The sequence below is a fragment of the Bubalus bubalis genome, chromosome 3 (assembly GCF_019923935.1).
Source record: "Bubalus bubalis isolate 160015118507 breed Murrah chromosome 3, NDDB_SH_1, whole genome shotgun sequence".
Classification (NCBI taxonomy): Eukaryota; Metazoa; Chordata; class Mammalia; order Artiodactyla; family Bovidae; genus Bubalus; species Bubalus bubalis.
Window position 1 is genome coordinate 29,639,553 of NC_059159.1, and position 26,795 is coordinate 29,666,347.

A 26,795-nucleotide genomic window follows, 5' to 3' on the forward strand; every position below is an offset into this window, starting at 1 on the left:
TGAACTATTATAATACAAATTTTTTTTTAACTTGGAGGCAATGGGAAAGGTTGGGCATGTTAAAAATAATACCTATTCTGAGGAAGGTTACCAGGAAAAGTAAAAGTATGAATATTCAACCAAGAGACTGCTGTTTTAGGGAAGTGACAGGCTTGTAAGTTCTTACGTAGAACATCATGGCAGGCTCGACAACATTCTGCTCCATGTACAGCACCCCCCACCCCCCCAGAAGAAGCAGCTGGAAAAGCGGGGTCCTCCACTACCAGGCTCCGATCCCCTTCCAGAGCTAGGTGGTGATTTTTACATCTCTCCCAAGTTCAAGTTTGGCCATGATGCTGGACCCCAAAGTGAAAATTTTACTAAGGTGGGTTATGTAACTGTGTTTCTGTATGAGGTGAAATAAAAATAAAAACTTAACAAAAGTTCTGGGTGTTGTGCCAGCTTGCTGCAGAGCTCACCTACCTTCTGTTCCGTATCCTGAAATAATTTCACACCGAGGCCCATCATTTCCTGAGTAGAGCCTTGACAGGTTTTATTTGTTGCACCACTGCCTAGGAGACGGCTGTGCCAACCACAGAAGCTTGCGCCGTTGTGACCTTCCACACATTCATTCCTTAGCACCTCCTGTTTCAGGGGTACAGGGTTGGGAGTACCTAGGCTGCAAGACCATTCACTTCGCCTGTCTGGTGGCTGGCTCAGCTCCTCCTGCAGTAACCCTGCAAGGACGTGAAGCCCCAGAGAGACGGGGAAAGCCTGTCCTAGGACCCTGTTCAGCTGTGGATGATTGTCCCCGAGGGAGGTGCCTGTCCTGTCTCAGCTCCGTCTTGTGTTCATTTCCTTCCATCACAGCTCCTTTGCTCTCTTGGGGTCCAAATGAGTCCCATTCCTCTCCCACCTCACAGCCTCTGGAGATCTGCCTTTTCTCACTCAGCCTGGAACACCTGGCAGCATCTCTGGCTGTTACGAGGCTCAGAAATGCTCCAAGCAGACCTGCACTTCCTTGTTCTAGGTGCTGCCTTTCCAACAGCACAGCCTATTTGAGCAACTGTTTTGGCCTCAACACTGCAAATGTCTGGAGCCTGCTGAAACCAGCACCCCAACGTCTCTTTGTATCTGCTGCTGTTGTAGCCACATCCCTGCTCTGACCTTTTACTGCAGAAAGACCTTCTGGGCTCAAGAAAAAGAACTAACGCTTGCGCATCTAAACCATCATACTGTCCCCTCTCCCATTCTAGCCTCTTAAGAAGGACTAGGACTTTGGTTGGTTGAAAATCTCACTCACTGTGGATGTGACTTGATGTTAGGCTTTGGAGTCTAAGATGCTTGATTACATCTGGAAATTTTTTACTCATGGGGCCTGGAGACTGGATTTTTCTTGAGGGATTCACACTGTATACATGTCCTGGCTCTTGAGTCCAGGGCGGAAGGGGACACTAACGTGAAGTCTGGTCCACATCTCCTCCACGTGAACCACGCGTGACAGGGCACGTGTGTCTCTGGACGGGACTTCTACTTTGAAAGATGGTCAGTGATGCTCCATCTGCACTTTTATGCTTCCTGTGTCTTCTCTGCTGACAGTATGTCAGTCAGTTGCTTGTCAGAGACACTCAGCTGCTGACAGGTCCTTGTGATCTGACTCAGGTAAACTGCCAAGAGGTGCTTGCACTGGAACAGACAATACACAAGCCAGTTAGAAACAAGGAGGGCCAGGCTTCACAGAGCAGGAAAGGAGCGGGGCACACACATCAGGGGCCCGCAACCCACTGCCTAGAACCGCAGACCAAGGTTAGACAGGACAAGGAGATTTTATCAATACTTGGCCTGCTGTTTGGGGCAACAGTGTAGATCCAGCAGGGACAGGTGAAACCAAGTGAAAACCAAGACAGACTCTTTATGTCAGTCCTAAATTATACTACTTTCTTCCTTGCCCTCAGAAAGCTGTTAACAGCAGTGGCTAAGGTTCTTCAAGGTACAGTGTTGCTAAGAGCATCTCAAAGATTATCTCGTTTATATCTGACAGCCCCGTGGGGGACAGGGCTTATCTTCATTTTACACATGTGCACCGAGTCTACATAGGGGACTAGTCCTTAACCACTGGACGGCCAGAGCAGGGACGGCGGGACCCTCACTGTCTCTCCTGTCCCTCTCCGAGGCATGATCTCTGCTGGACCTGACACAAAGGGGCACACACCACTCTAACCCTGGACCTCACACTGCAGGGCACACCACTTGGGTTGCTGAGGACCTGGCTCCAACCCTGTCATTTTTCAGCTGAGATCACTGAGTTGAGGCTCCCTGTCAATGGGAAAACCCGCTTGCCACCCGCTTCCTGACAGGTGTGACAGCTGTGTAAAGATGGGGCAGATGCTGTCATTTTCTTCCTTGACTAGACTGGGAAGATCGCTCGCCCCTCAGGTGGGGTAGTGGTTCTCCTGTGGACTCAGGATGGATGTGAGGAGGTCTCGTTCCTGGGCTCTCGTGAGATCGGCCGAGGCACCAACATGCTTTGCTGCCCCCGGTGAAAGTCAAGCGAGGCTGAGCACCACGCTGTCCGCGGGCAGTGGGAGAAGCGCCTCGTGGCTGGAGGTGGGGGCACACACAGTTGCCAGCGTCCAGTTTGGCTCATGTTTTTACTGGGCCTGATAACTGCCCAGGTGCCAACTCTGGGGATTACCTGCTGCCTTCCTGAAGCTTCATCTCTGACCTTTTAAATTAAAATGGGAAACTGGCATAGTTCTAAAAATGCCCCTGCGTTTTGGGAGGGTAAAGCCAGAATAGCTGACTGACTGAAGTCAAGGACAATGAACTACCGTCTGTTTCCACACAGAGTAAACCCCATGTAGGGTGCAGAGCGAGGCTCCCAGCGCCCCCTGCCCTGCCACCTGCTCGGCCATGGCCAAGGCCCACCCGTCCTCACCAGGAGGCTGTCCCCCTTCCGCAGCACGGAGAAGGCGAATGCCGGGCACGAGCAGTAGTGGCAGGAAGCCAGACATGTGTACGTTCTCCCGGAGCTTCCAAGCACCTGGAAAGGGGAGGACAGGTGGAGTCAGGCCTGGAAAGGTGGGCGGGAAACCGCTATTCCCCTTGAGTGCACCTGTGTGAAGGTGCAGGGCTGTTCTCCGAGGGCCTGCCTGCCCACGGGACCCTCCTGCTGCCTCAGCGCCCTGCCCTGACACCTCCACACGCAAAACAGAAGCGTCTCAGGTGGGCTGAGCCCTCCACACGAACCGCTGTTTCTCCGCCTGGGGATTCAGAGGGTTGACTAGAGAGACAGAGAAGGCTCCCCGTGCCATGCTTGTTGTTTCTCAGCCCTTGTAGTTGTTTCACAGCATGTGTGTGAATGTCTAAAGCCTCCACCACACTCCTAGCAGGAGTCTGAGGACAGGAAAGGCCCAGTGGGGAGTGGGAGGAACACGTGGAACAGAGACTCCTGTGATGGGGTGACTCAGCTGCTGTGGGGAGCGGCAAGTCCAGGTCTGCCCGCTCACCCAGCAGGACGGAATGAGGGCATGGACCTGGGAGGGCCGGCAGGAGGCCAGGTTCAGAGCCAACGGCCTTGCTGTCGGTCAGGGCACACGGGGGACCCTGTGTTTGGAGGGTGGCTGGACAGACCTGGAGAAATGGCTTGTCTCCGTCCTCACCCCCAGGTGCCAGAGACAGGAAGTGGAGTGCTTTGTTCCTAATGTCCCAGTGGAGTAAAGTTACTATCCCAGGGACCTAGAGACCCCCTGCAGTGGGTCAGTGACAGGGAACTGCCCCTGGGGGATATGCCCCAGGGCCTCACGTTTGTTTCAGGCTCTGAGATGACAATCTACATGGAGAAAAGGAACGTCAGTGCTCCTAGAATTGTTTCCTGTTTTCCTCACACAGGTAAGACTTCCACTGAAAAATAGCAGTGTTGAGTCAGGTGTTGTCTCTCTAGCATTTCGCCTGGTGCCAGCATGTCGCTATGGGTCTTTTTTGCTAAGTCAGGAGGACTGCAGGATGACCAGAAGTGGCCGGTGACTGGGTAACAGGACACCTACTGAATCCATTACACATTTCAGCCCCATTACAAACCGGACATTAAAAAAGTCACACCACATGTTTCCAGTCCTGAGGCGCTGATGTGTTGTAACTGGTGAGCACTGGGGGTGCGAGGAGGAGCTGCCCTTTGCTGAGGAGAGAGCGTGAGAGCAGACTGGTTCCCACTCAGTCCCGCAAGAAAACCCACCAACGTCCGGCAGGGACACTAACAATTCTTGGGTCTCTAAACGATTACCAATGGTTTCTTCTTCTCTCTAGATTTATGGTTAATTAGGCATAAGCCTCTGGGATTCCACACAGACTACTTCCTCCTTATGCTGGGTCCCCAGCCAATTACTCTCTGCATGAGGCCAAGTAAGTGCCTGGCCACTCAAGGGTGGAGAGAAATTCTGCAGAAGTTCCCTGGCTGGGACTCAGGACATGCAGCCGCCCAGGGTGGTGAATACGGTAAAGAGAGTCACTTCTCAGTTGTCTTCTCTATCTAGCAGTGGACGACTAATGAACCTGATAATCGGGCAGAGATCTGAGTCAGATGTGTTTGGAGCTGGAAACTGACCTCAGGGACTGTCTAATTCACCCTTTGTGGAAAAAACCACCTCCTCTTACAGGAAGTGCTCCAAGCTCGTTCACTTGGAGCCAGGAGTGTCAGTCCCAGAGGGGAGCCTTTACAAAAGGAATGTAGGCAGGATGATACTCAGGCCCAGGCTGGACTTGCCCACACCTCGCTGGGAGGAGTCTGCTGCGCCTGCAGTGAGGCTCTAAGGAGATTGGCCCACTGGACGGTCATCCACCCACAAGCAGTTTACTTTATGGCTGCTCCAAGTCCTCAACATCTGTCACAGTGATGAACTGTATACGATTCACCGTTCCCTGAGTTCAGTGCGTCTTGGAAAGAGGCTGATATGTCCCTGCTCTGTTACATACAGGCTGACTATGTGACCTGCTTTAGCCGGTCAAGTATGACTGGCCAGGCAGAAACGTTCAACATGGATACCTACGATATCCTGACTTCTCTCTGCTATGAGATCCACAGTGTCCCAGACACAGGCTGCTCCATCGCCTGGGATCCTGGGCCACGAGGTTCTGGATCAAAGACTCTCGATGGAGATGGACAGGGAGTGAGACATAAATCTGTAGCTTTTGAATTTAGGGGTCATTGTTACAAATGTAACTTGGCCCCTCCTGACTGATCCAAATGTAACTTGGCATCCCCCTTCTAGGAGGACTGAAGTTTATCAAAAAGTGACTCAGGTGACAACATGAGTGTTACTTCAGGGTAATTACCACCACACCCGGAGGAGGTGAGAATGTTAGATGGTCAACCTATGGAACGATAACAAGGCAACATCTGACTCAACCTTTATCATCTCACAGAACCTCTGAATTAAGCCGAAGTCTTTCCATATTACTTTATACAGTGAAACCACTGCGGTTAATTGGAGGGTGTCTGTAAGGTTTCTAAAAACTCATTTAATTCAAAGTCCAACACAATTCTAAGAATTTTGCATTTTTATGATAAATAAAGCAACATGACATAAGGCAGAATGTGAAAGATGAAAACTAAAACAAGTCACGGTGATCGTGGGAGGAATAATAAGTCAACAATAACTGAAATATTTCCAACACAGTCTTTGAGATTTTAACAGCAAGATCATGCTTGTGTGGGTCAAGTGTTCTGCTGATGTTGGAACTGAGACAAGAGAATCTGAAACTAAAAGACATGGGAAAACTCAGAAGCCCTTTTTGACAAGGGTATGTTAGCTACCTAAAACCCAAAAACAAATACACTAGGAAAGAAAATGGAACTCCTTCCTCAGGTACAAACAACATCGCTTAAGAGTTCTGATTCTTAATCTATGATGTTCACCAACAGAAAATTCTAATAAGCAGCCTCTTCTGAGTAAATACAACGCAGAAGTTTTAACTGCAGCATTCGGCACTAATCACCCCAGCTTACTTCAGGCAGAAACGCAGAAAGGAGGACGTGCCAGCTGGCTGCACCATCCTACTGCATGGAAAAGTGAGTTCATGGGCCAAGCCATCCATGTGCCTGAGAGGCTTTGCTCAGTCACTTGCTAAAAATGAATCAACACGGTCTCAACTCTGAGACAGTCATCATAAGTAAACCAGAACCCAAATGCTCAAAAGTTCCACCTTTCCTGGTCTTCAACAAGGCTTGGATCTCATACAAGAGCTGATGGCCTCTGCTTCTACCCCTTCCACACACAAAATTTTGAAGACTACTGCCAACATTTTTATTTCATTCACAAGATCCCCTTCTCTGAATCCCAGCTGGCTTACCACGTCTAACGTGGCTAAACTTGGGGTTTGGGGGGTGGAGGGTCTGGCCCGCTGTTGACATAGAGACAGGCAGGACCATCTGCCAGCTATACAACCCTGCTGCCGTAGGGGGCTGTTAATTTTCTGCATCTCAGTTTTCAGCAAAATAAATATCTTTCCCGGCTTTTGGTGAGAATTAGCAATACATGAAAGTAATTCAGAGTCTGATGGAGTCCGATTTGTACTTTACAAACCTGCCTACCTTAAGGTCCGCTTGAACTAAGGTCCAAGTAAACTGCCCACATTGAGCACAGTGGGGCCTTCGTGAACGCTTCCAACAACAGTTCTGACAGATCGTTTCTGTTAGATGAACCTTGACATGTGAAAGGACCTTAAAATGCATTTTGGCTTTTGCTTGTAAGCAAGAGACAAGGAACAGGGTAATCCCTGTAGTGTCAAACGACAGAAAGGGAAAGTTGGCTGTGATCATCAGACCTGGGCAAAGAGCCTCCGTGGATCATTGCTGGTTCCACACGCTGCTCCCAGGTGGGGTTAACAGGCCACATCTTTCTGATTCTAACTATTCACACTCTCATTTCACTAAGTTGGGTCAAGTCCTTTCAACTGTCCACCAGCTTTCATACAGATTCATGAAAACGTTTGTCCTAAGGGGATCTGGTTGAGATTACTCCACCTCTGGGTTTCTACCTGGTAAACACGCCTCCCGCTGGGCGAGGATATTAAGGTGACAGACTGGCGGTCAACTAGGTCCAAGGCCTGGACGGCTGATGAGCCGAAGACAAATTTCAGCCTGGGAAGGAGAGGAGCCTCAGGTTAGATGATGGACTGAAAGCCACCTCTCTGACTCGACCTGAAGGATTACCATCAGCAGCTTCTGAAAATTTATTTTAATTTGGAAAAAAACGTAATACAGCAAAATCCCACATAATCAACCGCCCAGAATAAATGTTAACATGTTGTTTATAAAGAAGCCTCTTTATATGTCAGAGGCCTTCCTGTTCTTCCTCAATTTCTTCATCCCCAAGGCAACCATATGCATTTCATATTAATGTTTTTATATTTTACTATACATAGTACATATGTGTATGTACACACACACACACACACACATACATATATACATATGGTGATGTTTTCTAAGTTTAAAACATGAACAGTATATTCTGGGCTTTTTGGGCAACTTTTTTTCCCATTCAGTGTGCTTCTGAGAATGATGCACATATATATGTGTGTGTGTGTGCTCGCGTATATATATATATATATATATATATACACAAATATATATTTTAAAATCTAACTTCTGGATAATATTCTAGTGTATGTACCTAATACATTTTCTTTAATACTCTTAGCCCCTCACTCAGGAAACAGGCTCCCCCGAGCACTGCATGTGTAAGAGTTGTTGTTCACGGGCCAGATATCCTTCTCTTTCCATGTGTTACTAGTGTAAGAGCTACACCTTTTAGAACGATGTCAAAATACAGTGGCACTTAGCACAATAAGAGAGTGCCTTGTACTGTCAAGTACGGTGCTGGTTATTCACTTGAGACAGATTTTTAACAATCACATCAATAAAATATTGTTCCTAGCTTAGTAAGAATATTTTCTAAAAAAAAAAGAGTTGATGTTGAAAGAACTGGCCTTTAAAAACACACATTAGTGGTTTATAAAGAACCCCAAATACAAAAGGATATATACTTACGATAACAGATGCTCATCAGGAACTGTAAAACAGGAATGGAAAGTAAGTGAATTGTGTTAAACCAGTGACCAGAGACAAAAACATTTTTAAAAGGCTATTATAGCCAAAAAGACTTATGTGTATGATGGTGAACTGAACCTACTCATCAAATTTTACTCCTCAACATTCCACTAAACAATAATAAAAGAATTTTCTAAAATGCATAAACTCTCAAGGATGAGGACAGGGAGAAACACAGCTAAGATATGTTTGAAAATTATTTACAAGACCTGAGAAAACTGAAACTTAAGCTAGTAATAGGACAGCCAAGCAACAACCTGATTTATACTTCAGACTCTAGTACCCTCACTCCCTAAAAAAACAAAAAAAACCCCTCCAGAAATTGGTGGCACCAGATGGCTCTGGAGTGGGAATGAAGCAGGAGGGCTAAAATAAGACTCTGTGAAAGTAAGTTTAAGAAGTTGGAAGGTAGTAGAATAATACTTTAAGATGTCTGAGGAAATATTTCCAACATATAATTCAATAACATCTAGCCAAACTATCAACTAAGTCCCAGGACAGGAGAATATGTGCTCTATAAAATAAGACAGTAAACTGAGAAAAAGAAAATTGTACGGTATACTAAACATTAAGGCCCAAAGTAGGTAAAGGGAATTCCCCAGACAGTAATGGTGGGAGGAGATCTCAGGAGAGCACCCTGGAAGCTCTAGGAGAGGAAAATGAAATGGACAAAACACTTCAGCATCTTGCGTAGAGGATTTAGAACACTGGTAAGAGTTTGAAGTTGAATTATGGATGTGTGTGTATAACACTTAGTCGTGTTTGACTCTGCGACCCATATGGACTGTAGCCCGCCAGGCTCCTGTCCATGGAATTCTCCAGGCAGGACTACTGGAGTGGGTTGCCATTTCCTTCTCTAGGGGATCTTCCTGACCCAGGGATCAAACCTGGGTCTCCTGCATTGCTGGCAGATTCTTTACCATCTGAGCTATAAAGAAGTTATTGAATTAGGGATAAACATATAGAAAAGTAAACAACCAAACAAATGCAATCATGACAGTTTTGAGAGGAAGCAAAAAGTTACAGTAAAGGAGAAGTAGTCATCACTTCCTACATGGCTCAGCTGTGACTAGATTTTACATCATCATACAAGTGTAAACTCAGAATACTGATCTAAAGAAAATTATCGTCAAAGGAGGGGGCTCAGGAACAGTGTATGACTAAGAACAAACATTTTTAAATAGCAGAAAATGGCTCTGAAAAACGTGAATCGGTGATAGTGGTCTCTATGAGCCCCAAGCCTCAGGGGCGCCCCCTTCAAGACTCTCACACTGTGCTCTTCACACACAGCCCTTTCTGGCAACCACTGTTTGAGCTGTCAACAGACTGGCTTTTCCCCCAAGCTTTTTGGGATTAGAGGATGTTCGAATACCTGGCTCGCCTCATCTTTTAAGCACATGTACTGCTTTAGATTTAACTGAAATGAGAAAAGTTGGCTTCCTCCTCTCAATTCTTTAAAAACAATAAGTCAAGGTAAATCCTTTTCAAAGTGCGTCCTTAGCAAACAAACACCGCCCAAGTGAACCAGCAGGGGCAGTCCTGAGGCCTAACCGATGTATTCGATGGTCATTCAGATGCCGGTGGCGCAGCTCTAACGAGTACGCGCTCTGGCCCGGTGCGTTGGCGGCCAGGGAATGCGGGAGCCTGGTCACAGAGCATCCTCTGCTGGTCAGAGAAATAAAGGCACAGCCACAGCGTCCAGACCCCTCAAGTCCTGCGTCTGCGGCCCTGAAACAGTCACTCGTGCACAGAGGTCAGGAGGGGAACCGTTTGGAACGAACACAGACCGCGGGAAGGAAGGGCTACAAGCGAGTTGAGAGGGCGGAGACCTCCCCAGTGGGCCCGGATCCCCAAACCCCGTCCCGCCGGCGCTGCCTCCCGCGCCCCCGCCCGTACTCGGCGCGCCGTCCCGCACAGCCGCCGCCATCTCGCTCAGCAGCTCCTCCACCACGGCTGGTAGCGTGAGAGGTCCAGTCGGAGCCGCCATGGCTGGCCCTGTGTTCTCCTGGGCCGGGGAGGAGGGCGAGGTGACGTAGACTTGCGTCCTGGCGCATGCGGGCGGCCCGGCCAATCGGCGGGCTTTCGGCGCCAGGGGCGGGACTTCCGGAGCCCGTGGCCGCAGTGCGCAGAGGACGCGCGGGCGGCCATGTACCGGTTTCTGGCTGTGGGCCTGGCCCGAGGTCTGTTGCGGGTGGCGGGACGGCGGGGCCGCTGCCACCCGGTGTGCCTGCTGCCCGGGCCGCCGGGAGCCCGGGCGCCGCCGTGCCGAGGGGCGCCGCGCGGCCGAGGCTCGGGCCTGGTGCCGCTGCTGGCAGGTGAGGGGTGCGGGCCGGCGGGCCGGGCGGGCCGGGCGGGCCGGGCTGAGCGCGGTGACCTCAGCGCCCCTTCCTGCAGCGCTCGCCTGGTCCTCGAGGCCCGCGGCGGCGGAGCAGGAGCGGCGGGGCGCGGGCGGGGCTGCGGCCGGGGACGCCGAGGCCGAGATCATCCAGCTGCTGAAGCGAGCCAAGGTGAGGGGCCGCAGCGCGCCCTCCGGCTACGGGGACCCGGGTGGACGGAGTCCTGGGATCCGCGCGTCGGGCGCAGGTGGAGGCGGCGCTGCGGGCTGCGAGGTTGCGAGCGCGGGGAGAAGTGCGCACAGGCTGAGGGGAGCGGGGCGGGCCTCCTCTTCCTGAACGTTTTCCCCTCTTCCCGGGGTGCCGGGCCGCCTCCTTTGCGCTGACCGCCGCCTCATACCCGACGCGTCCACCCGAGTGCCCGCACACGGCGGGTGCGGCCCTCGTGCCAACTCTATTTGAGGCTTCAGCTGACCCAAACGAACCTGTGGTCTTAGGCATCTCTCCGACCCCTTCTCTCAGTACCTCTTTTCTGTAGTCTGCCCCGTTTTCCTGCCTGGACGCTCCATAGTCATTCTGAGAACTTGTGGTAGCTAACTACCACCTCCCATATACCGAGAATCCAGCAACGAATTTTTGGATTTTGCCACCAAATCCAAAATACTTCTCAAACCTGTCGCCTCTTTTGTGTCTCCTGAGTCACCCTGGCCACGCTGCCACAGCCTGCAGTCTTTTCTGCCCTATTGCCCCCTGCCATCCAGGTTTGACAGCAACTGGAGCGATCATTTAAATGTAAATCAGCTGGTGTCATTCCGTGCCCACAAGCCTTGATTGACCCGTCACAGCGTTTGTGGTAGAACCCAGACTCCTTGCCCTGGCTGGTGAGACCTGTGGTCCCGCCCCATTGCCTCCCTACTTGGCAGTAACAGTCACCATCCTCAGTTCACATCTGTTCACTTTCATTGTTTGAGTGGTTCTTGAAGATCCGTTATCTTCAGCCTGTAGCACCTTCGGTCATTCCCTGCTCTCTGTTTGGGTCAATTTCCCCCCACAGTTCCTTACTTAGTTGGCTGTTTCTCTTCCTTTTTACCTCTGTTTAACTGTCGCTTCCTTGGGTGGCTTCTCTTGACTCCCATTTGAAGGAAACCCCTTGTTCCTTTCTCTTGCTTTCCTTCACAGCCTGTATCATTGGTTGTGATTGAGCCCACCTGTCCTGCAGGAAGAGCGGAGGAGGATGTAGGGCCAGTAGCTCCGTTATAAGAGCTCGTGAAAAGTGCTCACGATCCCGCTGCCTATGTCTGTCAGCCAGTGTGCTATATCTGTGGCCATGCGGAGCTGCAGGGGAGCCCCTCTCCAGTCACCACTGCAGACACCATGCCTTTGCCCAGCAGGGATTCAATAAGTGTTTGAGGAATGAATGACTAGCTTCCCTCTGTGTACTGGGACACGTAGCCGTACTTGTTTCTGTCTGGTGGTGCGTGTCTCTGTTCTTTTCGTGTTTCAGTTTCTTTTATTTTGTTTTCTCTTTTCAGTTGTGCATCATGAAAGATGAGCCAGAAGAGGCAGAGCTCATTTTGCATGACGCTCTTCATCTTGCCCACAAGAGTCACAACACAGAGGCCATCACTTACACTTATGACTTGGTAACTCCTCTGGCCCGCCTGAGCTGCCGCCAGTGGTGCAGGAGAAGGGCTGTTAGTGTTCCTGATTGGTATTCCCGACCTGCAGGATGCCTCTCTGGGTTTTGTTTTTACTAAGTTTTCTTTAGCTTTCAATTTTTATTACCCTTGGACTGTCATGTATAAGAAACCTCAACCCCAGACCGAAAAGAAACAATTACCATTAATATTTGTGTTCTCAGTGAAGAGTGGATCTAGAATTGTTACCATCAAAGTCTGCGCGCACTCTCACCCCATTGCTGGACTTTGCTTCTAGCAGATTAGTGACAGTTTCTGGCCTGTTTTTTTTAGATAGAAGGTGAAAGCAAAGGGGAGTTTTCAGTGTAAAGATTTTGAAGTAAGTGGAAACGCAGTGCTTTAAACTGAAAAACAACTTATAATCTGCTTTCAGATGGCGAACTTAGCATTTATAAGGGGTCAGCTTGAAAATGTAAGTAAATCATGTTGTAATGTTGTGAATTTGTGAATGGCTAGCCTCTAGACCTCTGCTAGCTAGACCTCTGCACATAAGGGTACAGGCAAAGCTTCTGTAACAAAGAGACCCCAAGATAAAGTGACTGAAATAAGAGGGAAGCATATCCCTTTAAAGCATTAGTCCAGAGGCGGCTGAACCCTGAAGAGGGTTGGGCACTTCTACCCCATGAAGTGACCCAGGAGCCCAGGTTCCTTCTAAGATGTGTTCTCGCCTGAGTACGAGCACTGGCTCATCTCCAGCTGCGGGCAGGAAGAGGGATGGAGGGCCAGCAGCGTGCTCGTGAAGTACGCTGTTGAAGCTGTTCGTGTAAACTGCGTGCATCTCTTGGCCACAGCCTCCTCATATGATCACACATGAAGTGCAAAGGAAGGACCCTTGACCTAATGGAAACTGAGGAGACTGTACCGGAAAAGAAGGAGAGGAGAGTGACTGTTAGGGCTAGTTTTCAGTCTCTGCCACAGTGAGTTTGGGTGGGAAGTTGATCTCTGAAGCTGGTTCTACACATCACAGAGTAGTTTTCAAGGTGCCCAAGGGGTGTGGGGTCCTGGTATTTTAGTCTGTTTTTCCAACAAAAGGTTACCTTTCTCTCTGTATGTGTGTTTTTCAAGGAATGCTGCCTTAGACTAGTACTTAGAATGCAGGGTCATCTAGATATGGGGCCCAAATAAAAGAAAAATCTCTTCCTTATGCTTTTAGGCAGAAAAACTTTTTAAAGCAACAATGAGTTACCTGCTTGGAGCGGGCATGCAACAGGTAAGGACATTACATAGTATCGCACCCTAGCTGAGGAAGTTTTCAAAATAGCCCCCACATGTGTTTTGACCAAAAAGTTGGGATTTCCCCCCCTAAGACCAGTATAAAAATTGCCAGTCTTTCACTCATGCAAAAGCATGACGCCTGATTCCTCCAAAAGCATCAAGACTATGGCTTTCAGGGTGTAGTCAGTCTAGAGATTAATCTGAAATACTTCATGCGGAAATTTTTATTTGTTATGAACTTACTTCCTTTTTCTTTTCCCAACAGGAAGACAATGCAATCATAGAGATCTCCCTAAAGCTGGCCACTATTTACGCTGCTCAGAGTAGGTAAGTGTAGTCAGAGTCTGGGTGTGGGGGCAGCAGGGGTGAGGGCTGTGGGTCAGACACGGACCCTGGGGTGTCACAGTTTTCATCCTGCTAACCACCTGGGTATCCAGAATCTCGGTTGTCACACTCCTGGTGTCCCATCTCTCATCTTTGAGATCTTGAGCCTTTTCCAGTCTTGCCCCTCCTGTGTCCATTAGCGTGCCCGGTGGGGCCTGCAGCCCTCGTCTCTTTGGCTGCACCGTGACAGGCCTGGTCACGTGTTCTGTTCGTGCTTGAACTGGGAAGTTGTTAGAACCTTAGTTTTGCTCTTCCTAGGAGCGCTGGGAGCAATGCAAGAGTGGCTGGGGGAGGGGAGGGGGCATATTTTGCTGGTGGAAGTATCAACAAAGCGGGAAGTTAGGTACAGGTTATGTGATGAGAGAGTTGCTGTGAGAGGGTGTCACTGGCTCGTCCGGTGGGTGGTTTGTAAAGGCTGTAGAGGTGATGGGGTGGCTAGGTTGTAGCAAGGAGGCACTGAAGCATGGGGCAGAGGCCTTTGGACGAGTGGGACAGGAAAGCAGTGCTACTTAAAAGTATTGGATGAGTCTAGATTCTTACACAGAAGGAAAAGTCTGCCAGATACATAGGAAAGGCTTTGGGAAACATTTTAGATGTGTGCCAAAGGTCAGGGACATAGATAGAGGGGCCTGGTGCCCTTCACTCTCTAGGTGAAAACTCAGAGGATGTAAGAGGACTCCTGGAGGGTTAATTTGGGGTAAATTTAAGGGAAGGCTTGACTTCTCCTTAGCCCTTGAGTTGCTGCAGAAATTGGGTACTGCAAGTTTTGAATGGTACCTAGCCCGGTGCTGTAGGAGGAGTGCTCACTGCAGCCAGAGACCCTGGCACTGGCACCTGCAGCCCGAGTGGTCCGCTCCTTTGTTTCTGGGGGGACCTGGTCCATCTGGCATTTGGCTGGACACTGGATGGACCAGAGCCTCAGGGCCTCTGACTCCAAGTCTATAGAGAAACTTTGAGGTTGGTTCATGCCAGGGAGCGTTGCAGCCGGGTTAGTCTCTCTGGACGGGTTACAGACAGGACCAGATGTTGGTGGGTGTGGACCCCTGGGTTAAGGAGAAGCCCAGAGATGGTAACACTGGACAGTGAGACACGCCCACGGTCTCTCAAGAGGTGAAAGCTGTCCGGTACCTAGAGTAATTAGCCCATAAGTTACCCTGCTCAGAAGCGTTCTCTCTTGATGACTGAGAATGTCTTGTGGGCAGCCTCCCTTGCTCCACACCCTGCTTGGATGAGGTCCCTGCTGCTGCTGAGGTTTGGCTCGGGGAAAGCTGCTCCTCTTCTGAGAATGGAGTAGAGTGGGGTTGTCTGGCCAAGCCCAGAGGAGAGGTAAGCTTGTTTAGTGCCGCTTCCAGTGAGGAGCTGAGAGCCAGAGTGGAGGAGCAAAGACCAGGACAGATGGATGCTCTGTGGTGCTCACCGTATCTCAGATGCCAGCAGGCAACCCTCTTTCTGTCCAGAGTCAGCCTGCTGGCCGCTTGGGCGTTCTCACTGGTGACTGAGGGTCCCCAGACTGGGGCCAAATGCCTTTTAGCACCCTGGTTGGGGCTTCCATTTCTGTAAAAGAAACTTGTGTTGGAGACCTGCAGCTTGAGAGGAGTGGTGAGCTGATATACCCTCCGGAACCGTACGAGGTCGGCAGTCAGAATTCTGCCGTGAGCCCAGGCCTCCGCTGGCGCTGCTCTTGGGTTGAGCAGGCGTCAGATGCTCTCGCAGGAGGAGGAGCTGGCCCCTCGGCTCTGCTAGTGGGGAGGAGGGAGCGCTGGTTGTGTGGGTTACTGAAACCCCAGCAGCACTCCGAGATGACGAAAAACAAACTTCTGACAGAGGAGAGGTTGACACCCCTTAGGGACTCGAAACCGAGTTCCCATCCATCTTAACACTAGATGATGCAAACCCGAGGCAGAAGACAGGACAACTGATTTATCCTCTTTGCTTTATAGGCAGGAACTGGCTCTTGCTGGCTATGAATTCTGCATTTCAACTCTTGAGGAGAAAATTGAACGAGAAAGGGAATTATCGGAAGACGTTCTGTCAGGTAGGAAACCTGGCTGTTTTTTTGGCCTTCCTTTGCCGCCGAGGGCTTGGCTGTCAGGCTGTAGTGCAGGACACAGAGGTGTGTCAGTCAGGAGAGGGGGATTACCGTTAACGTTAACTGTGGCTGTTCCTAAGGTCTCAGAGGGTTTGGAGTAAGATTTTCTTTAAATGACTCGATCACCGGTTTGCTTTGTTTTGTTTTTAACCCCATGGCGATATGTTCATAGTATGTCGTTGACATTTCGAGTCTCTGGAAAACTTGGGGGGAGAAGGGACGTATTTTCTCTGGTCTCTTGGTTCAGCCGCGGTCACAATACACATTAAGTCGCTTAGCTCTGGTGTCCACGAGGGTGAGAGAGAGCAGTGCAGACTCTGTCTGTCCCCGTTGTGAAGGTGTGACGTCGTGTGGGATGGGCAGGGGGCTCTGGCTCTCCGCCATTCTGGTGTCTTTTTTTTTTTTAAATTGAAGTGGTTGGTTTACAGTGCGGTGCCAATCTTTGCTGTACAGCAGTGATTCAGTTTCACACATACATACCTTCTGTTTTAAATATTCTTTTCCGCTACGGTTTATCATAGGATATTGGGTCTAGTTCCCTGTGCTGTATGGTAGGGCCTTCTTGTTTCTCCATTCTAAATGTAATAGTTTGCATCTAAAACCCCACATGCCCAGTCCTCCTCCCTCCCCTTGGTAACCACAAGTCTGTTCTCTGTCTTTGAGTCTGCTTCTGTTCTGTAGATAAGTTCATCTGTGCTGTACTATTTTTCTGTAATTTTATCTTATGTATTTTTGGCTGCCCTGGGTCTTCACTGCTGCGGGTGGCCTTTGCTGGTTGGGGCGAGTGGGGACTGCTTGCTAGTTGGGATTCGGGGGCTTCTCTCTGCGGTGGCTTCTTGTTGTGGAGTTTGGGCTCAGTGGTTGTGCACAGGCTTAGTTGCTCTGAGGCATGCAGAATCTTCCTGGACCAGGAATTGAGCCTGTGTCTCCTGGACTGGTTAGTGGATTCTTAGCCACTGGACCACCAGGGAAGCCCTGTGCCATTATTTTAAATTCTGCATATAAGTGACGTCATGATATTTGTCTTCCTCCGTCTGATTTACTTCACTTAGTGTGGGGCTCTCTAGTTGCGTCCGTGCTGCTGCAGATGGCGTTGTGTTCTTTTTTGTGGTTGAGCAGTAGTGCATTGTGTGTAGGTGCCGCGTGTGTTTTATCCAGTCATCTGTTGAGGGACAGGCAGGTTGCTTCCCTGTCTTGGCTGTTGTGAATAGTGCTGCTGTGAACATAGAGCGCGTGTGTCGTTTTGAATTACGGTTTTGTCTGGGTTTATGCCTAGGAGTGGGCTTGGTAACTGTCTCTCGTTTCCTGAGGAGCCTCCGTACTGTGGTCCATGGGCTGCGCCAGCTTTCCTCCCGCCGGTAGTGTAGGAGGTTCCCTGTTCTCCACACCTCTTCCAGAGGTTATATACTTTCTGATGGCTATTCTGACTGCTGTCAGGTGTTATTTCATTATAGTTTTTATTTGCATTTCTCTTAATAATTAGGGATGTTGAGCATCTTTTCATGTGCATTTGGGGTTTTATTCCTTTTAATTATTTTATTTTGCTCTCGTTGTGGCAGGTGGGTGCTACTCTTTGTCTCGGGGCTTCTTGTTGCGGGGGTTCTCTTGTTGCGGAGCATGGGCTCTAGAGCGCAGGCTCAGTAGTTACAGTGCACGGGTTTAGTTGCTCTGAGGCATGTGGGATCTAGTTCCCTGACCAGGGATAAAACCCATGTCGCCTGCATTGGCAGGTGGATTCTTAACCACTGGGCCACCAGGGAAGTCCTTGCATTCAGATTTCTTACTGTGGGTTGAAATATTGGGAATTTTCAGATTGACATTCGTTCGGTGACTCTTGATTTCACACTTCCTCTTTGCTGGACGCTTGCACGATGATGGAGGTGGAGCACGGCTCTTGTATCTCTGAAGGCAGTACATGTGGCTTCAGGGAGGTGTCTGTTCTCCGTGGTCTTACAGTTTTCCCTGGAACATAACTCAGTTTTCCTCCATCAGCTCTGCTGAAGCTCCCTGCATCGAGGTCAGCAGCTCCTCCCTGGCAGCTCAGCCCAGTGATCACCATCTCCTGCTGGAAACACTTTACTGGACTTCAAGGCCACCTCCCTGGTTGCTCGCGCTGGCTGGGTCACCTCTCTTGTGGGCCTCGGCGCTGTCTGGGCCACTCCGCTCTCTGCCCCTGCAGCCTGGGAGGCAACCGTGAGGCCTGTGCTTCCAGTACTGGCCCTACATCTTCAGCGCAGCCTGTGAGGGAGCTTGTCTACCTGACATCTTGACCGCAATGCCTGATGATCATCTCACACTTCATATATTCCACATGAGTCTCTCTGTTTTCCTGCGTTGATCTAGTGTTTCTTACTGAAGTGTAGTTGACGTGTGTTATATGTTACAGGTGGACAGTACAGTGATTCCATTTTTAAAGGTTGTCTTCCATTTATAGTTATTGTAAAATATTTGCTATAGTCCCTGTGTTGTGCCCTATATCATTGTAGCTTATTTGACACCAAAAGAGTTTGTCCTTCTTGCGCCCTCGTGTATATTGTACACCCCCACCCCACCCCCGGCAGTGGATCTCTTGATTCCCACCCTCACAGTTGCTTCTCACCAGGCAGCCTGTTTTGTAACTGGCACCACCATTTACCTGGTGCTTTGGCGCCATCTGTGATTCTTCCTTACTTCCTGCTTGTAGCTCACCAGCAAGCTGTACTGAAACTGCTGTGGCAATACGTCCACGTCACAGCCGTCTGGCCCTCCTGCCCCGTTGTGGTCCAGGCCCCTGTGCTTTTTGCCTGGGCGCCTGTGGTCGTTTCCTCCCAGGGGTCCCTGCTCCCTCATTCCCTAGGGAAGGCGTTCCCGCCCACCTGCCGTCTCAGGCCCGCCTCCGCCTGCAGCCCCAGCTCCTCTCTCTGTCAGAGGCTCTAAGAGCATTGCCTTCTCCAGCCTTGTCCCTGATCTTCTCTCGGAAGTCTTTCTGCCTCCGCTTGGTCTTTGATCCTCTTTCTCTGCCGGTTTGATAAAACAGTCTGTTATCAAAAGGAGAACTTATAGGAGACAAAATTTCCAGTCTTGCATTAGCTCATCAAACAGTCCATTTACTTAGTTAACTTCACTCTAAATTTCGTTAATCGTGACTATGCATAAAACTTTCCTCAAGGTTCCTCCTCATAATCTCTCATCATTTTTTGTATCCAGCCTTTCATTTTTCATCTAAATAAAATTAACCAGCTCATTTATTTTTAACCAAGATTTAATTTCATTTCTTATATCTTCTTTACTGAAAACATACATTGTATCTCTTACCGTATTTTGAAAAGTTACTGTATTGTTTCTCATAGCTTTAATTACATGTTTAAATTAGAATCCTCAACTCTTAAAACATTAATTTTAGTGAAACTAAGATGTAAACAGTTAGGTTTTGTCTTTACATTGGCATTTTATAAATTGGTGAGCTTAAACATCAGTGATAATTTTTTAAAACATTTATTTTCTTAATGTGTGTGTTGGTTCCTCAGTCGTGTCTGACTCTTTTCAACTCCATGGACTGTAGCCCACCAGGCTCCTCTGTCCGTGGAATACTCCAGGCAGGAATACTGGAGTGAGTTGCCATTTCCTTCTCTAGGTGGTCGTCCCAACCCAGTGATGGAACCCAGCTCTCTTGCATTGTAGGCAGATTCTTTACCATCTGAAACCCTGTTTTCTTATACAGAACATCTTAGGCGATACCAAACGTTTTCATTAATATTTTCAAATACTTTAAATTTTTTTTTCTAGTAATTGATGACTTAGTACCTTAGTATCTTTTAGGTAAACTTGCATCACGTAGCTTAAATTGGCACAGCTTTAGAATCTTAAGTTACTAAACATCTGGAAAGATCATGTTAAGTACACATTTCTAAAATAATACTTTAAAGCTTTTGTCCCAAAGTTTTTATCTCATTTACCTTGAAGTTTCATCATGTGCAGTTATTTTCTTGCAAGAGATAGTAAGGTCTTATTTATTAAACCTAAATACGATAAAATGTTATACTTAATTTAGATGACTCTTTTGTTCTCCAGTCTCTCAGTTGTGTCCAACTCTGCGACCCCATGGACTGCAGCACTCCAGTCTTCCCTGTCCTTCACTGTCACCCGGAGTTTGCTCAAACTCATGTCCATTGAGTCAATGATGCCATCCAACCATCTCATCCACTGTTGCCCCCTTTTCCTCCAGTGAGTCAGCTCTTTGCATCAGGTGGCCAAACTATTGGAGCTTCAGCATCAGTCCTTCCAATGAATATTCAGGGTTGATTTCCTCTAGGATTGATGGTTTCATCTTCTTGCTGTCCATGGGACTTTCAAAAGTCTTGACCAGCACCGCAGTTGAAAAGCATCAATTCTTCGACACTCGGCCTTCTTTATGTTCCAACTCTCAACATCCATACATGACTACTGGCAAAACATAGCTTTGACTGTGTGGATCTTTGTCAGCATAGTTGACGTCTTTGCTTTTTAATACACTGTCTAGGTTCATCATAGCTTTTCTTCCAAGGAGCAAATGTCTTTTCATTTCATGGCTGCAGTCACCGTTGCAGTGATTTTGGAGCCCAAGAAGATAAAGTCTTGTCAGTGTTACCCTTTTTTCCCCCCATCTGTTTGCCATGAAATGATGGGACCAGATGCCATGATCATCGTTTTTTGAATGTTGAGTTTTGAGCCAACTTTTTCACTCTCCTCTTTCACCTTCATCAAGAGGTTCTTTAGTTCTCTTCCCTTTCTGCCATTAGGGTGTCATCTACATATCTGAGGTTATTGATATTTTTCCGTGCAGTGTTGATTCCAGCTTGTGCTTTATCAGCTGGCGTTTCACATGATGTACTCTGCATCAGTTCAGTTCAGTCACTCAGTCGTGTCCGACTCTTTGCCACCCCATGAATTGCAGCACACCAGGCCTCCCTGTCCATCACCAACTCCTGGAGTTCACCCAAACTCACGTCCATCGAGTCGGTGATGCCATCCAGCCATCTCAGCCTCTGTCGTCCCCTTCTCCTCCTGTCCCCAATCCCTCCCAGCATCAGAGTCTTTTCCAGTGAGTCAACTCTTTGCATGAGGTGGCCAAAGTACTGGAGTTTCAGCTTTAGCATCAGTCCTTCCAAAGAACACCCAGGACTGATCTCCTTTAGAATGGACTGGTTGGATCTCCTTGCAGTCCAAGGGACTCTCAAGAATCTTCTCCAACACCACAGTTCAAAAGCATCAATTCTTCGGTGCTCAGCTTTCTTCACAGTCCAACTCTCACATCCATACGTGACCACAGGAAAAACCACAGCCTTGACTAGATGAACCTTTGTAGGCAAAGTAATGTCTCTGCTTTTTAATATACTGTCTAGGTTGGTCATAACTTTCCTTCCAAGGAGTAAGTGTCTTTTAATTTCATGGCTGCAGTCACCATCTGCAGTGATTTTGGAGCCCCCAAAAATAAAGTCTGACAGTTTCCACTGTTTCCCCACCAATTTCCCATGAAGTGATGGGACCAGATGCCATGATCTTCGTTTTCTGAATGCTGAGCTTTAAGCCAACTTTTTCACTCTCCTCTTTCACTTTCATCAAGAGGCTTTTTAGTTCCTCTTCACTTTCTGCCATAAGGGTGGTGTCATCTGCATGTCTGAGGTTACTGATATTTCTCCCGGCAATCTTGATTCCCAGCTTCTGCTTCTTCCAGCCCAGCGTTTCTCATGATGTACTCTGCATATAAGTTAAATAAGCAGGGTGACAATATACAGCCTTGACGTACTCCTTTTCCTATTGGGAACCAGTCTGTTGTTCCATGTCCAGTTCTAACTGTTGCTTCCTGACCTGCATATAGGTTTCTCAAGAGGCAGGTCAGGGGGTCTGGTATTCCCATCTCTTTCAGAATTTCCCACACAGTCAAAGGCTTTATTGTGATCCACACAGTCAAAGGCTTTGGCATAGTCAATAAAGCAGGAATAGATGTTTTTCTGGAACTCTCTTGCTTTTTCCATGATCCAGCGGATGTTGGCAATATGATCTCTGGTTCCTCTGCCTTTTCTAAAACCAGCTTGAACATCTGGAAGTTCACGGTTCACATATTGCTGAAGCCTGGCTTGGAGAATTTTGAGCATTACTTTACTAGCGTGTGAGGTGAGTGCAATTGTGCAGTAGTTTGAGCATTCTTTGGCATTGCCTTTCTTTGGGATTGGAATGAAAACTGACCTTTTCCAGTCCTGTGGCCACTGCTGAGTTTTCCAAATTTGCTGGCATATTGAGTACAGCACTTTCACAGCCTCATCTTTCAGGATTTGAAATAGCTCAACTGGAATTCCATCACCTCCACTAGCTTTGTTCGTAGTGATGCTTTCCAAGGCCCACTTGACTTCACATTCCAGGATGTCTGGCTCTAGGTCAGTGATCACACCATCGTAATTATCTTGGTTGTGAAGATCTTTTTTGTACAGTTCTTCTGTGTTTTCTTGCCACCTCTTCTTAATATCTTCTGCTTCTGTTAGGTCCATACCATTTCTGTCCTTTATCGAGCCCATCTTTGCATGAAATGTTCCCTTGATCTCTAATTTTCTTGAAGAGATCTCTAGTCTTTCCCATTCTGTTGTTTTCCTCTATTTCTTTGCATTGATCGCTGAGGAAGGCTTTCTTATCTCTTTTTGTTATTCTTCAGAACTCTGCATTCAGATGCTTATATCTTTCCTTTTCTCCTTTGCTTTTCGCTTCTCTTCTTTCCTTATTTTTAAGGCCTGCCCAGACAGCCATTTTGCTTTTTTGCATTTCTTTTCCATGGGGATGGTCTTGATTTCTGTCTCCTGTACAATGTCACGAACCTCTGTCCATAGTTCTCTGTACTCTGCATAGAGGTTAAATAAGCAGGGTGACTATATACAGCCTTGACGTACTCCTTTCCCAGTTTGAAACCAGTCCGTTGTTCCATGCCTGGTTCTAACTGTTGCTTCTTGACCTGCATACATGTTTCTCAGAGGCAGGTAAGGTGGTCTGGTATTCCCATCTCTTTAAGAATTTTCCAGTTTGTTTTGATCCACACAGTCAAAGGCTTTAGTGTAGTCAGTGAAGCAGAAGTAGATGTTTTTCTGAAATTCCCTTGCTTTTTTAATGATTCATCGTATGTTGGGAGTTTTATCTCTGGTTCCTCATCTTTTTCTAAATCCAGTTTGTACAACTGGAAGTTTTCTGTTCGTGTACTGTTGAAGCCTGGCTTGGAGAATTTTTAGTGTTACTAAAAATGCTAGCATGTGAAATGACTGCAGTTGTGCAGTAGTTTGAACACTCTTTGGCATTGCCCTTTTCTGGGATTTGAATGAAAGCTGACCGTTCCCAGTCCTGTTGGCACTGCTGAGTTTTCCAAGTTTGCTGGCATGTTGAGTGTAGCACTTTTAACAGCATCATCATCTTTTAGGATTTGAAATAGCTCAGCTGAAATTCCATCACCTCCAGTAGCTTTGTTGGTAGTGATGCTTCCTAAGGCCCACTTGCATTCCAGGATGTCTGACTCTAGGTGAGTGATTACACCATCGTGGTTATCCGGGTCATTGAGACCTTTGCTGTTCAGTTTCTTCTATGTGTTCTTGCCACCTCTTCTTAATGATGATTCTTAAATGACATCTTTAAACTTAAACATTAATCTCAGATATCAACTTAATATTGAGTATTTCCCACTTCATGTGAACCTGAAAATCGTCTTGGCCAGTTTTCTTTAAATGTAGGCACTTTTTATTAAAATTAAGTAGCACTCCTTATAAATCCTGTTCTAATAATACCTTTTAGAAGTAGAGGCATCTTCTCTGTGTATACAGACATAAGCTATAGAGATCTCATGGCTTTACCAGGTATTACAATATAAACTTACTGGTTAACAAACAGTTGGAATACCTTAAAGTTGCTTGTTTACATGATTAAGGCGTACTATCTGTAAGATTTTGCTGAGGGAACATTCTCAGCAGTTTAGATTTAAAACTGCCACTTTTTTTTTTCTTGATTTCCCAGTCATGCCTGCTTAATTGGGCTTAGTCTCAGCTCTTTGAGGCCTATATTCATATTCTGGTTTATACATTTGCAAGACAAAAGGCAGTCGGTTAGTTATTTTAAAAGATGGTTTTGTCGCCTAAAGATACTAAAATCAGTGGCAGGATATTTATCAAACAAATGTAATTTACGAAGTTCTATGTTATAAGGCATTTAGCAAAGACCTTTCTGAGTTTATTAATTAAAGCAAAGGAAAATCACTTTAAAAAATTAACCCTTGCATGTCAGTTCCCCGTTTACTCCTTTTGTATCACTCAGGTAACTATTAGTTTTCTCAGTGCGTTTAGTTAATATTTTCTTAGTGGCAATCTATATGCCTTGTTTATCCCACAATATAATTAAATAAGAGCTTTAACACCCTATATAAAGCCCATTTAAATATACCAATTTACATACATTTTTTGGGGCTTCCTTCCTAGCTCAGTTGGTTAAGAATCTGCCTGCAGTGCAGGAGACATGGGTTCGATTCCTGTATCGGGAATATCCCCTGGAGAAGGAAATGGCAACCCACTCCAGTATTCTTGCCTGGAGAATCCCATGGATAGAGGAACCTGGCGGGCTACAGTCCGTGGTTTCACAACAATCAGACACGACTGAGTGACTTTCACTACTACTACATACATTTTTATTGACTCGGTGGACTTGAGTTTGAGCAAGCTCCGGGAGTTGGTGATGGACAGGGAAGCCTGGCGTGCTGCAGTCCATGGGGTCGCAAAGAGTTGGACATGACCGAGCGACTGAACTGAAATTGCGCCAGCTTCTATACCTTTAACTTAAGTTTTCATCAGTATCCAATCAACAAATTTTTGTCTTGAGGGAGAGTTTAGAAGGCTTTTTCTTTCTGTTCCCTATTTTACCTACTTTAATGTAAAAGGCTCTGGGTAAAAGGCATATATGTCTGTTTTATTTATCCCATTTTAAATAACCATCCAAAGAACTTGTTATTCATTTGACATAACTCCTTTTTTAAAAAAAAAATTTTTTTTACCTCATCGAAATAATAACTAGAACTCCCCCTAGTTCAGTTCAGTCGCTCAGTCGTGTCCAACTCTTTGTGACCCCATGAATTGCAGCACGCAAGGCCTCCCTGTCCATCACCAACTCCCGGAGTTCACCCAGACTCACGTCCATCGAGTCGGTGATGCCATCCAGCCATCTCAGCCTCTGTCGTCCCCTTCTCCTCCTGCCCCCAATCCCTCCCAGCATCAGAGTCTTTTCCAATGAGTCAACTCTTTGCATGAGGTGGCCAAAGTACTGGAGTTTCAGCTTTAGCATCATTCCTTCCAAAGAACACCCAGGACTGATCTCCTTTAGAATGGACTGGTTGGATCTCCTTGCAGTCCAAGGGCCTCTCAAGAGTCTTCTCCAACACCACAGTTCAAAAGCATCAATTCTTCGGTGCTCAGCTTTCTTCACAGTCCAACTCTCACATCCATACATGACCACTGGAAAAACCATAGCCTTGACTAGACAGACCTTTGTTGGCAAAGTAATGTCTCTGCTTTTTAATATGCTATCTAGGTTGGTCATAAGACCTCCCCCCACCCCCCTGTTTTTTTGTTGATATTCTTAATTGCTTTTATTAGCATTTGTAGGGTAGCTTAGCTGGTAAGAATCCATCTGCAATGCAGGAATGAAAGTGAAAGTTGCTTAGTTGTGTCCAACTCTTTAGGACCCCATGTCTCCCACATTGCAGCTTGATTTTTTACCAACCGAGTTACCAGGGAAGCCTGCAATGCAGGAGACCCTGGTTCAGTTCCTAGGTCAGGAAGATCCCCTGGAGAAGGAATAGGCTACCCACTCCAGTAATCTTGCCTAGAGAATCCTCATGGACAGAGGAGCCTGGCACGCCATAGTCCATGGGTGACAAAGTTTCCCACGTGACTGAGCGACTGACACACTCTCTGGCCTGTCTATAAGGGAAGCATGGTTGGCCTGCGGAGTTGGTCTCCAGATTGTGATTTGTGTGTGTGAAGCCAGCTTTTAATTTTTAACTGCGTATGTATTAAAGAGCTCCCTCAGTGGCTCAGCTGGTGAAGAAACTGCCTGCAATGTGAGAGACCTGGGTTTGATCCCTGGGTTGGGAAGATCCTCTGGAGAAGGGACAGGCTATCCACTCCAGTATTCTGGCCTGGAGAATTCTGTGGACTGTATAATCTATGGGGTCATAAAGAGTCGGACACGACTGAGTGACTTTCACTTTTTGATATTTAGGATGGGATTTAATTTGTCCAGTTAACTAGATACTTGCAAGTCTTGAGCTCCGTTCCTTATGTCTTTCTACAATTGAGCCACCTCAGTGTCTTTCAGCCAGACCCTGGGTATTTCTTGGTAAAAACTGAGCCTGCCCCCACCTGTGCCTTTCTCCTGGGTGGGAATTCTCTCAGGATCTTCCAACCAAGCTCCACCCAGTTTCTAGACCCTGGGTGGGTATTTCCAGGTGTCTTCTCATCCCCACAAAATTTAGCATGCAAAATTAAGCATGGAAAAATGCAAACCTGTGGGCTTACTGAATTCATTCCTTTCATATGCACCTCAGCTGCCTGGGGCCAGTCCTGTTTCCTTGCATCACTCCCTCCCCCCACAGTCACCTTGGGGAGGCGGCAGCACCTGAGGTTTTGGGAGCCCTCGTTCACGTTCGCAGGCTAGAAACCGCGGATGGCTGTGACATTTCTTGTTTATTGATACAAAAGGAGGTATTTTCATTTCACAGAATAAAATTTCAAACAGCATTAAGAAGAAAATAAAGATCACTTATAATCATGCCAAGAATTCTTATTTATTTTTCGGTGTTTGTCTTTCTAGGTTTGTTTTGCCCACTGCCATTTACATTTTAGCAAGCAAGTGAGGGATCACACTGTACTTTGTAACCTGATTTAAAAAAAAAAAATGTAGTGTATGGGGAAAGCACCTTTTTTCTAGTTGAAAGGAGTCTTGTCAGAGCAAAT

At 47.4% G+C, this 26,795-nt stretch overlaps 2 protein-coding genes across 9 annotated transcripts in view; one reads left to right on the forward strand and one right to left on the reverse strand.

Annotated features, from left to right (window-relative positions):
* Window positions 1-506: 506 nt before the first annotated feature.
* On the reverse strand, window positions 507-10,129 carry ZSWIM7 (zinc finger SWIM-type containing 7). 2 transcript variants are annotated; one of them, XM_044939220.2, is made up of 6 exons: window positions 9,986-10,127; window positions 9,641-9,817; window positions 8,030-8,051; window positions 7,015-7,117; window positions 2,918-3,022; window positions 507-1,665 (listed from the first exon to the last, which is right to left on the reverse strand). In XM_044939220.2, the coding sequence occupies exons 2-6, from the start codon at window positions 9,657-9,659 to the stop codon at window positions 1,549-1,551; spliced, it is 366 nt and encodes a 121-aa protein (XP_044795155.1). In that variant the 5' UTR covers window positions 9,660-9,817; window positions 9,986-10,127; the 3' UTR covers window positions 507-1,548. The 2 variants fall into 2 exon arrangements, with proteins under 2 accessions (XP_044795155.1, XP_025134785.1); XM_025279000.3 differs by lacking the exon at window positions 9,641-9,817 and having other exon boundaries at window positions 9,986-10,129.
* Window positions 10,130-10,180: 51 nt separating this feature from the next.
* TTC19 (tetratricopeptide repeat domain 19) overlaps window positions 10,181-26,795 on the forward strand; it is a 30,682-nt gene continuing 14,067 nt past the window's right edge. Inside the window, exons 1-8 of one of the 7 annotated variants that reach the window (XM_044939210.2) lie at window positions 10,181-10,404; window positions 10,469-10,596; window positions 11,955-12,065; window positions 12,493-12,531; window positions 13,273-13,329; window positions 13,600-13,661; window positions 15,659-15,753; window positions 17,800-19,047. In XM_044939210.2, coding sequence (XP_044795145.1) covers window positions 10,236-10,404; window positions 10,469-10,596; window positions 11,955-12,065; window positions 12,493-12,531; window positions 13,273-13,329; window positions 13,600-13,661; window positions 15,659-15,753; window positions 17,800-18,077 — 939 coding nt within the window. In that variant the 5' untranslated portion in view covers window positions 10,181-10,235 and the 3' untranslated portion in view covers window positions 18,078-19,047. Of the gene's footprint in view, window positions 10,405-10,468; window positions 10,597-11,954; window positions 12,066-12,492; window positions 12,532-13,272; window positions 13,330-13,599; window positions 13,662-15,658; window positions 15,754-17,799; window positions 19,048-26,795 lie in introns of those variants that run through there. The other 6 variants (XM_044939211.1, XM_044939206.2, XM_025278989.3 and 3 more) reach the window with 6 other exon arrangements.